This window comes from Manis javanica, chromosome 17 (genome assembly GCF_040802235.1).
Source record: "Manis javanica isolate MJ-LG chromosome 17, MJ_LKY, whole genome shotgun sequence".
Classification (NCBI taxonomy): Eukaryota; Metazoa; Chordata; class Mammalia; order Pholidota; family Manidae; genus Manis; species Manis javanica.
In genome coordinates, this window is record NC_133172.1 from 39,388,048 (window position 1) to 39,403,312 (window position 15,265).

The 15,265-nt window shown below is 50.5% G+C and overlaps 1 protein-coding gene across 2 annotated transcripts; it reads left to right on the forward strand.

Annotated features, from left to right (window-relative positions):
- Positions 1-2,258: 2,258 nt before the first annotated feature.
- Positions 2,259-11,403, forward strand: SPMIP8 (sperm microtubule inner protein 8). 2 transcript variants are annotated; one of them, XM_073226617.1, is made up of 8 exons: positions 2,259-2,354; positions 3,151-3,375; positions 6,546-6,607; positions 6,887-7,061; positions 7,498-7,559; positions 7,774-7,838; positions 8,188-8,220; positions 9,325-11,403. In XM_073226617.1, the coding sequence occupies exons 2-8, from the start codon at positions 3,153-3,155 to the stop codon at positions 9,353-9,355; spliced, it is 651 nt and encodes a 216-aa protein (XP_073082718.1). In that variant the 5' UTR covers positions 2,259-2,354; positions 3,151-3,152; the 3' UTR covers positions 9,356-11,403. The 2 variants fall into 2 exon arrangements, with proteins under 2 accessions (XP_073082718.1, XP_073082719.1); XM_073226618.1 differs by lacking the exon at positions 7,498-7,559.
- The last annotated feature ends 3,862 nt before the right edge of the window (positions 11,404-15,265 follow it).

Consider the following 15,265-nt stretch of genomic DNA (forward strand, 5'->3'; position numbering starts at 1 on the left):
GCTGGAAGAAGAGTTTTGGGGGGAAACCATGGACTCTACTTTGTTAAGATGTCCAAGGGTTATCCAAGTGGAAATGGGCTAGGTGGCAAGGGGTGTGTGTCGAGTCTGGGGAGAGGTGGACTGGAGATAGAAAATTTGGAGGCATCAGCTCAGCTTGTAGATAATGCTTAAAGCCACAGATTGCAATCACCTGGGAAATCTAACCTAACTAAAGACAAGAAGACCAAAGCTGGTGCTGGGAACACTGGCACATTGGAGGCTGGGAACAGGAGGAAGAGCCATTAAAGGAGACTGAAGTTGCTGCTGGTGAAAGTAGAGAAGACCCAGAAGCCGGTGTGCTGCTGTAAGCCAGCGCCGCAGAGTGCAGGGAGCACATAGACGGCAGAGTGCCCATGTGGGGCCTGTGTCCCTGGGCTGAGCAACCTGAGGTCAGACCCAAAAGCCATCACCAATCCATATATAAAAAGCTCAGAAAGGGCAATTGTAGCCTGTCTTGCCTATGGCTGCAAACACAGGTAGCAAAACTATAAAGAAAAGCAGTGGTTATACGATGTGGCAGGAGAGCAGTTACTGCTTGCAGAGCATTGGGACCAAGAGGTGGTATGTGGAGGCTTATAGGCACTGGCAGGACCCTATGTCTTGCTTTCTTTAGTACCAATTTTTAAAAACAACTCTACTGAGGTATAATGTATATTCCATAAGATTCACCCATTTTTAAACATACCACTGTATGATTTTTTAGTAAATTGATCTATGCAACTAGCACCATCTAGTTTTAGAACATTGCCATCGCTCCAGTAAGATCCCTCCTGTGTGACTGGAATCACCCCCATTCCCACCGCCTGCCCTTGACGGTCGCTAATCTTTCAGTCTCTAAAGATTTGCCTTTTACGGACATTTAGACAAATGGATCATACAGTATGTGGAGTGTTCTTATGTCTGATTCCTTTCATTTAACATAATGTTTGTGAGGCTCAACCACACCACAGTTCATTTCTTTTTAGTTCCCAAGAGTATTCCATGGTATAGACACAACACAGTCTATTTATCTATCTTCACTAGTCCACGGATGCTTGAGTTGTTTCCACTTTCAGGTTATTATAAATAATGCAGGTATGAATGTTTGCAGGCAAGTCTTTGTGTGGACATATATTTTCATTTCTCTTGAGAAGATTTTTTTGGGTCATATGGTAAATTCAAGTCTCACATTTAAAAAAAACTCTGCTAAACTGTTTCTGCAAGGCAGAATCCCATGTCTAGACCTGAATGGTAGTTACATTGGGTCTCACTTTATAAATAATCTGTGACATTATGTATTTAGGTATTTTCTGTATTTTGTTGTATTTTATAACTTTAAATAATTAAAAAATAAACTGGGGTGGTGGTGAATGGAGTGAATTTTGGGAAAGTTCTTACTGTAAGGGGTAGGACTTGGGGATGCTGCTCTGGGGCTGTAAGGAGCACTGGAGGAGAAGCAGCTAGGGAGCCAAATCCTATATGATTCTCATGGTAGGGGTCCCAGAACCCATCAGGTCAGCACCTGGGCAGGTGTATGGAAAGCATATGCCAATATATGCACATAGGTTCGACTGTCCCCAGGGTTTCCTCACCTGGGGGTCTGTGTCCAATGGTGGTGGGAAGGCCCCAGGGCTTCAGGAAGGCTGAGGCATTCATAACCACCTGGGAAGGAGGATGAAGCTGGAGGCCTGCAGGGGTCTGGGGGTGGAGTATCACCTGCTAATTCCTATCTTGCTGAGGCCACCACTCTCCCTGATCCCCTTATGCTGACAGTGGATACTGGCTGCCGCTAATCTCCACCCTGAGACCCAAGGGCTGGCAGGCAGGGCAGGGCCCTCTTCCCTGAGGTTTGCAGGGAGGGGTGGTCACAGACACTCCTCATGGCAGGGCGTAAGGCCCTTGCCTAACACAGATGGGAACCTTGAAGCCCAGAGAGAAATAGTAACTAGCCCAAGGTCACACAGCCTGCCCTGGCCAGCCCTGGTATGGCTACACCCAGGGAGCCCAAGCTCCCTGTCCAACATTTCCCAACATGCCAAGCCTGTGCTGACACCTGGGAGACGACAGCCTTCAGGAAAACTGAAAAGGGTGGGAGGCAGTGCACAGGAACCTTAACAGCAGGCTCTCCTGCTCAGAGTCTGCAGTTCTCAGGGTTGCCGAGGAGAGGGTGCCCTCACAATCAGGCTGCAGAGGGCATTGTCTCTGCAGAATGGTCCCTTATTCTCCCACTGTCCCATAAGGCACTGGGGTCCACCCATCTCCCTGCCTCTTATCCCCACTGAGCAGTTGGCAGAGCAGAAAACCCATAAGCCTGTGCACCTGTGTGTGCAGACAAGGTAGGAATTGACAGTGGGTCAGGAGAGGGGGTCCTCTCTTCCCTCTTGCCCCTGCTTCACTTCCCTGTCCTCCCCAAGCAGGCAGCTTCCCCTGCTGTCACTACGCCTTTTCCATGCTCCTCCATGGTTCAAGGTCCTCTCTCCTCCTGCCCACCTCTATCTTTCAGCTCTAACTAGAGTCAGGAAGAAAGTAAACTGAGTCGACATATTATCAGTAAGGTTTCAATGGCTGAAAGGCTCTGGGAATATCTGCTTTTTAAAGAGGGGCACTGAGTAGCCAGCAGTGTTTTTCTAGTTCATATCTATCATGTCTCTCCCCTTATTTAAAACTTTGCTATGTCTCCCGGTAGGATTTTGAATAAATGCCAGATACCTTCACTAAGGCCAAAAGTCCATAATTAGCTACCAGAAGCATACTGAGCTAAATTCTGAACACACTTGCTACTGTGGCTTCCTGCTCATTATTTAAGAATAGAATCAAATGCTACCTCTTTTAGACCATTCCCTGAATGCCCCAAACCAGCCTCTCTGGACACACACACCCTATACTGACCTGTCAGAAGCCCAAACACATATTGTGTGTGTGTGTGTGTGTGTGTGTGTGTGTGTGTGTGTGTGTGTGTGTGTGTGTGTGTGTGTGTGTGTGTGTGTGTGTCTGAATGTCCCTGACACCACTTGGGGAGCTCCTAGCACACAGTAGGTACACAGTAACTGTTGGACAAGTAGACAAATCAGCAGTGGCCAAGGTTGCGGTCTCACCTACAAGGGTGACTGGTCGGATGTCTCTGCTTCTCAGCCATGGCCAGCATCATTGACCTGGAGCCCTGGGAGGACGGCTCCATCAACATGTACGCATCCCCAGCCATCCTGCTCCCGGTGGAGCAGCAGCGCAACCAGTTGGCGGGTGTGAAGCAGCAGCTCTACCACCCAGCCCTGCCCAGCCTCCGCCGCATGGACATGGACTCCGTCAGGGCCTGCCTTTCCCATGAGCACTGCCAATCCTCCACCTACTGCTGCAAAGGTCAGGTCCCCTGGCTGCCACTGGCGCTGGGGTTCCCCTGGGCCCTTAGGGAAGGGTTGGATGTATCGAGTAGCATGATCCATCTGAGCCAGTCCCAGCTCTGCTACTCCCTGCCCAGGAAACCTGGCAAGGTCTGAGCCTCTGTTCCCTTATCTGTCAAATGGGGATGATAACAGGGCCTGCCTCATAAGGCTGTTGAGATCAAAATGAGATCAAACACAAGAAATGCTTAGAGCAGTGCCTGGCACAAAATACTGGGACTATTATTAATTGAGAGAGAACTGTGCAGAGATCGGTAGTTATAGGGATACAAAATAACATAAAAAATAGCAACTTCTGCTCAATCATACTTGTACGTCCCATGAACGAAAGGAGGACACCTTGAGCCTTTGGGGTAAAAGAAGCCACAGGGGCCCAAGAAATAACCCTTCATCCACTGAGTAGCTTGGATGTGGAGTTGGGCATGCCCCCACAGACACATGTGTTCATTTCAGCATATTTATTAAGCACCTACTTTGTGCTGGACAGTCTGCTGTGTTCACAGGGAAACAAAGGCATTCCGGCTTAAGGGAATATCATGTGCAGAGGCCTGGAGGGCAAAAGCTACATGAGGTGTTGGGTGAACTTAAGGGGTTTGGTTGGGCTGGAGGAAAGGTCTGTGGGGACAGCAGAAGCTACAGCTGGAGACAAGAGCCCTGTTGCTAAGGTCAGAGGCCTGGACTTTTCTGGGGAGAAATAGAAACCTCTGAAGACCTTAAGCAGAAAAGAGATCTGAGCATTCTCGGGATGGGTGTGGGGTGGCCAGAGGGACCCAAAGTGGATGAAGGGGCATGGGGCTTAGGTCACTGGGAGGGACCACCGTCTTCAGGAGGGAGTCATAGCGCCATGGCCACTGGGGAGGACTTCAGAAGGTATTTAGGAGATAGAACAACAGGATTCAGTGCAGTGGTAGAAGGACAAGAGGGGGAGTCTAGAATGATACCCAGGTATCTAGGTTTTTAGGGGAAGTTCTTGATTTAGATATATATTTTCTTGCAAGTATGGGCTATTAATAAAAGTAATGGAGTCACAGGCTTGAAATTCAAAATGCTGTAACAATGTACATTTTAACAAGTCTCACTCCTCCCCCGACTTACAGGTGACCCCTGTTAGTTTCTAATGTATCCTTACATTGTTTACTAATACAAATACAAACATATGTTCTTTTGCACCCCAACTTTTTATTAGGAATGTATTTATTACAGAGAAAAGTTCAAAGAATATACTTTGAACACCCATTACCTTCTACCTGCTTCAAATTAATGTTTTGCCATATTTGTTCTCTCTCACTCTCTCAAACACACACACACACACACACTTTAGCAAGGAGCTCCCAATGATAAGAACAACCTCCTATGAAGACAAGTAGTGACTCTGTGGCATCTTACTACACTGATGGACAGTGACTTCAGTGGAGTATGGGGGGGACTTGATAATATGGGTGAATGTAGTAACCACAATGTTTTTCATGTGAAACCTTCATAAGAGTATGTATCAATGATACCTTAATAAAAAAAATAAAAATAAAGAACAACCTCCTATATGATATAACACTATTACACATCTAGGAATGTTAACAATCATTCTATAACATCTAATATTCAGCCCATATTAAAAATGTCCCCAATTATCCCCAAAGATGTCTTGTATAACTTGAAAAATTGTTTTGGAACTGGGATTCAACCTAGGATTACGGCTTACAATTGGTTGTTATATCTCTTTAGTAGTAGTCTAAAATAGTCCACCCACTTTCCATTTTTCCCTAACAATAATGACTTTCTGGGTCCAAAACAGTTAAGTTGTAGACAGCCCTTATTTCCCTATGGTGTTGTTTACCTTGATAATGTATTTTCTGTAAGCTAGAAGCTAGGAGTGTAGAGGCTTGATTAGCCAGGTAAGACTTTGCTGGCTAGAATCTTTCAAAGGTGATGGATGCTGTGTTTGCCAAAATGCTTCAGCAGGAGGCACATAATGTCACTATTCTACCACTTACGATGCTAAGTTTGATGACTTGGTTAAGTGGTGATCTGAATGTATAGTCTCTGCCTCCAATCGTCTCAGTTTTAGGCTTTACATTTAGCAAAAGTGACATACGGCATTTAGTCTTCTACACCTTGCAGGTCTTGTATGGAGAACTTCTTTTAGTTTTAATAGCTGTGTAGTGCAGATATATCATAGTTTATTTAACTATGTGTCTTATTTGTGTCTGTCCTTTAATGACAGAGATTTAAGTTGTTTCCCATCACTTTCTAACACAAACAACACTGAAATGGTTAAGCCTTCTGCTTACATTATTTCCCAGTTGTACAGCTGTGAAATGGGATAAATTCCCTGAAGCATGACTGTGGGATCAAAAGGCATGTGTATTTATAATTCTGATAGATATTGCCAATTGCTTTCCATAGGCTCCAATCAATTATAGCCTCTCTGGCAACTTACAGCAATGGCCCTGTTTCCAATAATTGCACTAACTTTTGGATTGTTTCCAATATGGTAGGCAAAAATTGATATCTTAATGTAGTTTTAATATGCATGCATTTTATGAACGAGGTTGAGAGTCTTTTCATTTGTCTAGAGACCATCTGTATTTCTTGTGTTTGTGTATGAACTACTCAGGCATGTTGCTTATCCATTTTTCTTTTCTTTTCTTTTTTCTCTTTTTCTGGTCTTAATTTCTAGGAGCTTTTTCAGCATTAGGGAAATTGCACATTATCTGTAAAACAGGTGGAAATATTTTTTTCCCATTCGTGTGTTGACTTCTCTTATGTTGTTTATGACATGCAGAAATTTATTTTGATGTAGCCAAAGTTATCAGTGTTTTCTTTAAGGCTACATGATTTTGAATTAGAGTTGGTAAGGCCTTTCCCACCCAAGGTTATAAAGAAATTTAACCATGTTTTCCTTGGGTACATCTATGGTTTCAATTTTTTACATAGAAAGCTTCAATCTATTTGGAGATTATTCTCTTGTAAGGGGTGTGTTAAGTAATAATCTACTTTATCTTAGATTTTTATGAAGTTTTTTGAAATACTTCAAAAAACCTTTAAAGCAGTTGGACCAGACCTCTCCTGTGTGGACTTGAGTAGGCTGGTGGAGGAGGCACCTCTTATCCCTTTCTCTTCCTTCTTCAGATGACTTTGACAATGCCTACTTCACCCTCCTCGGCGTCCCCAACAAACCCCTACAGTGCTTGGTGAGTGTCGTTCCATCCTGGCCCTGGGTTGCTCAGGGAAGAGTGTGCCAGAGTTCCACCTGCACCTCGGGTCCCGGGCTCTGCTCCGCGCTCTTCCTCAGCTACCTGCTTGGGACCCTGCCGCCTTTCCATCTCTCTCACAGGCTTTCAGGCATCCCCTGGGTCAGATGGGTCAAGATTCAGCTTCGGCCCAAGAGGGTGGGGGTGGTCTGGGCCGGCCCCTCAGACTTCTGCACCTCTGCCCGTGGTCACGTGCCCTGACTCCTATGGCCTTGGCAGGACATCACGGCGACCGGCCAGAGGCTCCGCAACAGGTGCCGCGAGGGAAAACTGGCGCCCATCACTCCGGGCATCAACCGGGTCGACTGGCCCTGCTTTACGCGCGCCATCGAGGACTGGTCCCACTTCGTGTCCTCCGCCGGCGAGTTCAAGCTGCCCTGCCCAAGCAAGAGGGGTCAGTCTTCGCCGCGCAGAGGGTGCCCTAGGGCGGGAGAGGCGAGCCGCTGGGTCCCTGGAGCAAGGAACCGGAGGCCTGACTGCGGAAAGGAGGATTCGGGAGGGAGCTGCCGCATGGACATGGCGGGGAAGCTGGGGAGCAGCTGGGACACTTCGGGCAGGACTGAGGCGGGCTGAGGGACACAGAGGCGGGGGTCGTCTCGGGGAGGGAGCGGGAGCCAGATCTGGGCCAAGGGGCAGCTCTGGGACCGATGCTGCGCGCAGGGCTAGTTTGGGGGCCTGGCGAGGCAGTCTAGAGACCCGGCTTTTGGCCGGGCAGTTGAGGCAGGATTGGTTTTAGAAGCAGGTGTGGGGCGGGGCTTGATTTGGGGGCGGGGCCCAGGTAACAGCAGGGTCAGAGCTTGTTCTGAGCGGGCTGGGCGCTCTTTCTGCAGTGGAGGGTTTCAGCGGCTACGCGGTGCGGTACTTGAAGCCGGAGTTGACCCAGAACTGGCGGGTAGGGAGGGCTGCGCGCTAACTCGTCCCTGGGGGCTCGGGGGTGGGGCAGGAGAAGCTAACACACGGGTCGGGGAGGGGGAGAGGAGAGGGAGAGAAGGGTCTTCTTGTGCCCAGGGCCAAGATCTCTTGCAAAGGGCTTTGTGTGGGGAGTGGGCGGGAGGGTCTGTGTCCCCTCAGCTTACGGATTCCCCTATCCCTCTGGCCCGCCCCAGTACTGTCTCTACCAGAACCCCAGCCTGGACCGCTATGGACAGAAGCCCCTGCCCTTCGAGTCCCTGTAAGTCACGTGCCCCGGGACCCCATACCTGGAGGAGGGAGGTGGGGTCTTGGCCGCTTTCCCAGCGCACACCTAGTGCACCTGAAAATGTGAGACCTGGGAAGAACTGATTGGCTCCAATACACCACAAGAAAATTGCAATTTCAAAACAAATAAGTGTTTAATTGCTACCAAACGGAGCACCCTGTCATCCAGTCCCTGGCAACGCCACCGTTTCGGAGCGGAGGCGCTAAGGTGGGGTGACGGCGCAGCGTAATCCTGCTAGGATGGGCTTCCCCAGATACCGGAGAAGTTCCCAGAGAGGGTCGCCCCGCGGCATCTCGGGCTCACGCTCCTCCCCGTTTCGCAGGAACACTTTCCGACGCTTCGGCTCGCACTACAGGTACGGGAAGGACCCGGGCCCCGCCCCAACAGGGCCCCGCCCACGCCGCCTCAGGCCTGCTGCGCTTCCCAGGCCCCTGCTCCACGGGGGTCTCGCGGGGGAAGCGCCAGGGGATTGGTGTCCTCCTGGGTGATGTCAGGGGGACGCGATCTGCTTCCTTCCCCAGAGATCCAGGCCAGGCAAAAGCGCAGCCCTCTGGGAGGTGGGAAGAAAGGACTGAATGTCCTGCCTGATTTGGCCCAACTGGAGGAGTAGGGGGTGTAGGGGTTACCTGGGAGGAGAGCAGGGGCCAGAAGAATAAACAGACATAAAGAGCCAAAGTCTGCCTTCAAGATGCAGAGAGGTGGTAAGGGCTGGTACTAGTGTTCCTAGCAGGAGTATGCAAGATATTCATTCAAGCATTTCATAGGATTTGGCCGTCTCCCCCAACTCCAGCCCCATTCGCTGCACTTGAGCAGTACCCGACCCCTGGGTGCCATGCGAAGCAACCGCACAACCAAACACTTTGCATCTTTGCTTGTGCTGTTCAGGGCCTAGATGATCCTTCCTTCTCTACCTGGAAAACTCCATTCTCTTTAAAGCTTGGCCCAAGTGTCCCATCTTCCTTGAAGTCTTCCCTGACCGGCGGCCTCTTGCCTCCTTCTCAGATCCCCTCAGCTGGTCACTACATGTACATCCTAACTTACAGAATACAGATTATTACAATTATTGATAGAAAGTTTGTCTTCTCTCGATCCCCTATGCACACACACAGGAATGCTTTCTGTTTTTTTTTTTTACTACAGTATAATGACTGCCAGAGTAGGTTCACTAAGTGATTGAAAAATGAGTAAAGCAGTACGTGGCTAGGGAATCAGTGGATGATGAAGATGTGGTAAACTGGAAGGAGGCCTTGAAAGTCTGGCAGAGCAGCCAAAAATATATAAAAGGACATAGGGAGCTACTGAAGGCTCTTGAGCAATAGATAGAAATGGGATGGACGTTGTTTTCAGAGTCTTGAGGGCAGGAAGGTAGGTTTTAGGGGAAGACCTAGAAAAGGACAGCCTGATTTTTTCCCTAGGACACCCTGAAGGCCCTCAACTCACTCCTGTTTCCTCCTTACAGTCGTGCCAACTACCGGACCCCCTGGCATTAATCTGTGAAAAAGAGGCCGACCACTAGGCTGCTGGACCATGCCACCATTCAGGTTCCCCAAAAGGACAGAGCATGTATGGTGGCACCACCCATCTCCCTAAGAGTCCAGCCTAACCAGAAATAAACCCAATGCTCCCATAGGGAGGCAGCAGGCCCGTGTGTGTGTGTGTATATGTGTGTGTGTGTGTGTGTGTGTTTTGTGTTGACCTCAGGATGACAATGTCTTACCCTTACTTGCCCCCTACCAACTCCTGGGGGACTGGTGGGCGGATGGAAAAAGATGTTTGATGACCCCAGGTACACAGTCAGGACCTAAGCCCCAAGGCCCAGCTGGTGGGGAGGTGCAGAGGCAGGCCTGAGGACTGGGGTTCCTTTGTGCCCCTGTCCCCTGTTAGCAGCCCCACAATGAAGCCCCCTCCACTTCAGATTATGAACTTGAACCCTAAAAAGAAAAGAGGGGGTTCGAAAGGGGTTTTTGACACTTCTCTCAGAAGCCATCACCACTGCAGTGTACGCCAGGGGACTTCCGGAGGCTGGCCAGGCCTATGGCCTCTATTCTCTTTGAAGCAACAGAGTGTAGAAGTAAGATAAGGTGTCTGAGACCACTCAGAGAAGAGGCCTGCTCCCTAAGTCACTGCCAATAAACGTATCATGTAAGCAAAACGTTGTCTGCTTTATCCACATAGCCTCAGAATTAGCCCACATCTGCCCACCAACCTACAGAAAGGAAGACATGATGTCCTGGCATGTCTGGGCCAGTTCCAGAATAGCTGCCCTCCGAGGGGCTAAGGAAGAGTGTTTTGGGAATGGTCGGGGGTTAGAGCAGCCAGCATCAGCGCTTAGCTCCCAGAGCTTCTGGACACCCACCCCCACCACAGCTGTGGATAGTCTCCAAGGACAGGCCAAGACCAGGGTAAATAGCCACCAAGCTCAAGAGCTGTTGGATCAGGACTCCTACTAGAACCTGGGGCTTCATAGGAACCCATGAACTTTCTGAGATCATGTGCAAAATCGTGTGTCCACTCACATGTGCTTTTCCATGGAAAGGCATATTTCATCTGATTCTCCGGAAAGTCAGTGCCCACCAAGGCTAGGAACCCTGTCATACGCCCTCTCTATCCCCTTCCCCTAATGTTTACTGAGCACCTGATGCATGGGTCTAGTCTCAGGTGGAAGGCACTTAAAGAATATCAGCCCTTCACTCTGGATCCCGTTACACTATTCAGAACATATCTTCATGTGGCTCGCTATCTCCTCCAGGCCTCATACTCCATAAACATGCTGGAAAATGAGCAGAACCAATGCTACCCTATTTCACAAATGGGAGAACTGAGGCCCAGACCAGGGAAGCAGTTAGCCTGCAGCCAAACCCAAAACCCAGGACTCAAAGCAAATCCCAGCCCCTGACACAGTGTTTGCATATAATGTGTTCTCAATATTTTAGTCTCAGTAACAAACAAGATCTTTTGTTTAGTCTTGGGTAATAAACAAGGAGTTAAGTTGTGATGTTTTCTAATATGCAGAAAGAGCCTGTCTTACAGAATTAAGGCTGTTTTTAATTTCTTTTAGGGATAGGGGTAATAATCATTACCTTTATACCAAGGGTGTCCGTCTGTCCTCAGGTAAGGGCTCTGCTGACCGCAGACCAGGAAACAGGAGCGTGGGGAGCAGACAGGAGTGGTAAGCAGATCACAGAGCCCCTTCTTCCTCATGGTCTAGCCTCCTGCCATTTCATGCAGGAAGAAGCCCTTTCCTCTAAGCCCAGCAGGTGGTCCATGGGCTTGAACCTTAGGAAGCCATTGGCAGAGCCCCCTGGGTATCTGTACTCTGAAGCCCTGAGTGTCCTTTCCAACGTGACGACTCAGAAGAGATGGGTTTGTCCAAGGCTCACAGCAGGGATGTTGGAGTTGGGCCTCTGTGAGGCTGGGGACAGCTGGAGAGTTCCAGAGAACATGCTGCAGCAGGCCAGAGGGAATCAAGTGACTGAGAGTTTATCCTGGTCCTGCTTCCTTGACACTGAATGACTGGGTGAGTCCCTCTGGGGATTTGGCCCAGCCGACTTTTGAGGCCTCGCCAGGCCCCATGCTGGGCACTGGAGGGACACTGACTACATGCCATGCCTGCCTTTGAATCACTTCCAGGCCCATAGGACAGAGGCAGGCCCAGCTGATTCAAACCTGAAAGCAGAAGCTGAGAATGTGGGCTAACCTATACCACATTCCTCAAGGCAAGATGCCATGAATGGTCACCCACATCAGCAATCCAATTAGGTTCTTGCCTACCAGTTGTACATTCAATCCTGATTTCATAGATATAAAAATGCATGCCTAAGAATAAAGGAAATTCAGAGTCAATGAGCATTAACAAGGCTGATTTAGTATGCACTTTCTATTTCTAAGTGCAAGCCAATGTATTAAGTACTTTGCCAGCCCCATGAAGTGAGTAATGTTAGACCCACTTTACAGATGATGAAAGAGATGTGGGAAGGTTAAGTGGCTGACTCAAGGCCAAACAGCTGATGAATAGCAGAGCTAATTGAAGCCAGCCTGCCTGACCCCCTGAGCCTAGGGCTACCACACTCTGCTGCCTTCCTGCTATGAGATGGAAGCCAGAGGGGGCTCCCTGGAACTGAGGACACTCAACCAGGGCTTAATGGGAGATGTCCCACCAGAAAGCTCTCCTGGAGTTGCTGGCAGTGGCAGAGTCTGCAGGATGAACATCCCACGCAGAGGCCAAGAGATGGAAAGAAGCCCTACTCCCAACCAGCCTGGGCCACTCTCTCCTAGCCCGGAAGTCCCCTCAGCCTCAGGGCCCTCTTTGTTCATCATAAATAGATCACATTAGAGATCCTCCCTTCCGCCACTGCCTTGGCAACAGCCCAGCCTCCACGGCCTCACCTCCCCAGGCCTGACCCTATCCCACTACCCTGGCCCTGGGCCTCTGTGCATTGCCAAACGCACACACCACCCCTCCACCGTCACCATCAGCAGCCTCCTTGCTGTTCCAAATGCCCCAGGCTCTTGTCTGCTTCAGCGTAACCTTTGCTCAAAGCCTTCCATCCACCTGAAATACTTTCTCATCTCTTCCTGCTCAGATCCCACCCTTTCCTCCAGGCTTGCCTCTCTCAGTGCTCCCAATTTTACCCCGCAATTATGAGGATGGGGACTGTAGCTGTTTCAGGGGACTGACTCACAGCCTGACCCACAGCGGGCTCTCAGGAATACTGACTGAGCTTGCTGGCTCTTCTTATCCTAAGTAGACCTGGGACTCAGGAATGAGGCCTGGGGCCTTCCAGAACCAACACAGATCTGAACTAAATGCAACAATCACTACAAAGTAATAGTGTTTATCACAAAGTGATACACTAAATACCCACCCTCCTCCACTGCCAGCCCTGGGCTATAGGGGAGGGTCAGGGACAGGGTAAGGGTCCCAGCTGAGGGAAGGGGTGGGTAGGGCTGAGGGTCAAGCATGTAATATTTTGTACTAAATATCAGTAGCTTTGACATTTTTAACCCTACTTCTTGATACATAGAAACCTCCAAACTCTTTGATCTGAAGTTCTTGCTTCATGCCCCTCAGCACCGGCTCAGTGCCAGGCAAACAGGTGCTCAGTAATGCTGTGGATAGAGAAAGGCAGGAATGCAGACCCAGGGTGGGGATGGACACACGCAAGTGAAGAGGGAGGGCCCACAGTCCTCTCCCACCCCTGCCCTGCCTGTTGATCTCCTGTTCAGGGCCCTGAGCCCTGGAGACAGAATCTTTGTAATCTCTGTAGATTTGTGAAAACCAGGCATGACCTTCAAGGAACAAAGAAACCACCTGCTTGAGGGTGGGATGCAGAGCTTGTCATAGGGGAGCCTGGCCAGGCTGGGAGGCCCTGGGACAATTTCCCAAGTGAGCAGCCCACGGTCCTGTTTAAGGCCCACTCTGGTGGAGGGAAAGAGGTGAGGGGCTGGGAGGTCAGGATGGAGGATGGGACAGAGAGAAGGCCCTCCAGAATCGAGGCCAAGGCTCTTTAAAGAGCTGCTTCTGCACAGATAGGAAGACAGCGCACAGCAGCTTCAATCCCTCAAGGGGTTGAGGGCAGCCAGAGGGCTGGCCACCCCTCTGCCGGCTGGTGAAGAGTTTTCCTGCTCCCCTGGCAGACCCAGTGCCAGCACCAGTTCTGGCCATTGTTCCTTTTTCCTGGGCCAGCAAAAAGGGGGTCAGAGCAAGAGCCTCACGCCTAAGTGACTAGAGTTGGAGGCCTGTGAGGTTCAGAGTCCAGGGCCATCTAGGCCCCACTGCCCAGCTTCTCCCTGGCCCACCCAGCCAGCCCCCACAATTCCAGGCCACTTTTTCACTAACTGTGGGTTTGGGTAGCCCCTGGACTTCTCAAGGGTCAGCACAAAGGAATCCTCAGCTCTGCCCTGCCCATCTCACTGAAATGGCACAAGGCTCAGACCAGCTGGTGGATGGGAAAGGCCTTGTGAGGTGTCGGGTAGGGGCAGGGAGGGCCCTGCCATTCAGATGGGAGAACTGGGCTGACTCCTTCCCACCTTTGCCCTCCCAGTGCTCTGCCTTCCTGAGTGTCCACTCATGCTCAACACTCCGCACAGGTCATTTCGCTGTGCCCCAGCCCTAAGCCCAGACAGCATTACCGGCTCCATTTCAAAAATGAGGAAAATGAGGCTCAGGGAGGCCCAGCAACCTGCCCAAAGCCTTGCTGATGATGAGCAGCAGAGGCAGGTCTCTAATCAGGTCTGTGGGTGCGCTTAACCACAGCACCACACCACTGCCACCACGGTTCATGAGCACAGGACTCCTAGGGAGCACGGTCCTCTCCCACCGGCTCCGCCAGGGCCAAGCACAGAGCCATCCACGCAGGGTGAGTGTGGCAAAGCCATCAGGTGATGTCCCTAGAAGAGTTGCCTTTGGAGGTTCAGTCTGCTGTGGCAGTGACCCCTAGGACCCGAAGATGCCACCATCCACTTCCCCCAGTGCAGTGCCTCCTTCCCAGCCCAGGGGAACACAAAGTTCCTGCCAGCGTCTCCCTCCTCCCAGCTCTGGCTCTCACCCCGATGTCACCCACCACTCCAAGGTGCTATCTTCTTCCCTTCCTGCCAGCAGTTGGGGAAAAGGGAATGATCACCCAGAGACTAAAGAAAAAAGGACTGGTTTATACCCCTAGTCACAGTGTCTGAAGGTCCCCTCCAAAAAGGCTATGCTCTAAGGGAGAGACTCCCAGCAGATATAGGACACAGAGTGTGAGGTTCCCAGGCAGGGAGGAGGGAGAGGGACCTGTGTGTGTGGCCAGGGGCACTGGGCAGCTGCTTAAGCCTGTGTGTGCTGTGTCTGCCACTTACAACCAAGAGACCAGACTAAGATAGGAGAGAAGCAGGATGGAAGCCAGGGGAGCCAGTGGGGTGAAAGGAGACAGGGGTTGATCCTGTCACCTTCCCAGATTCAGGGTGTCAGGTCTCAAAGGACCCACAGAGTTCAGAGGTCAAGGCCTCTGCTTCAGATGGGGAATTGAGGCCCTGAGATGGGCAGAGCCTGCTTGATGTTACTTGTTATCAAAGTGAACAAACGCTAAACATGAACATTTAGGCCCTCCGGCCAGGTAGGAGCTGCAGGAGCCTCACTGCTTTGTGAGGGGAGCTGAGGGTGGGTACAAAGGAAGGAAAAGTTACTGCAGGCTCCGTGTGAGCTTAGCCATACCCAGTGAAGGCTCCTCCTGCCCCTGGCATATGCAGACTGTTGCCCATTCAGAAAGGGCAACCTGAAAGTGGAAAGCACCAAGCACATGCCAGGGCAGTCCTGGAGTTTCTGCAAGGGGAGTGGGTTTTGCCTAAGGTCACTCGGCTAGAAAGGAAGCTGGGATGCGAGCCTGGCACAGATACAGGGGCCCTGGATGTCCTCTTGCTGA

Excerpts from the sequence above, each read along its gene's own strand:
- SPMIP8 (XM_073226617.1), top strand. The coding sequence starts at position 3,153 with ATGGCCAGCATCATTGACCTGGAGCCCTGGGAGGACGGCTCCATCAAC. Across the intron at positions 7,839-8,187 it reads CCCCTGCCCTTCGAGTCCCT|GAACACTTTCCGACGCTTCG; the intron begins GTAAGTCACGTG and ends CCCGTTTCGCAG. Across the intron at positions 8,221-9,324 it reads CGCTTCGGCTCGCACTACAG|TCGTGCCAACTACCGGACCC; the intron begins GTACGGGAAGGA and ends TCCTCCTTACAG.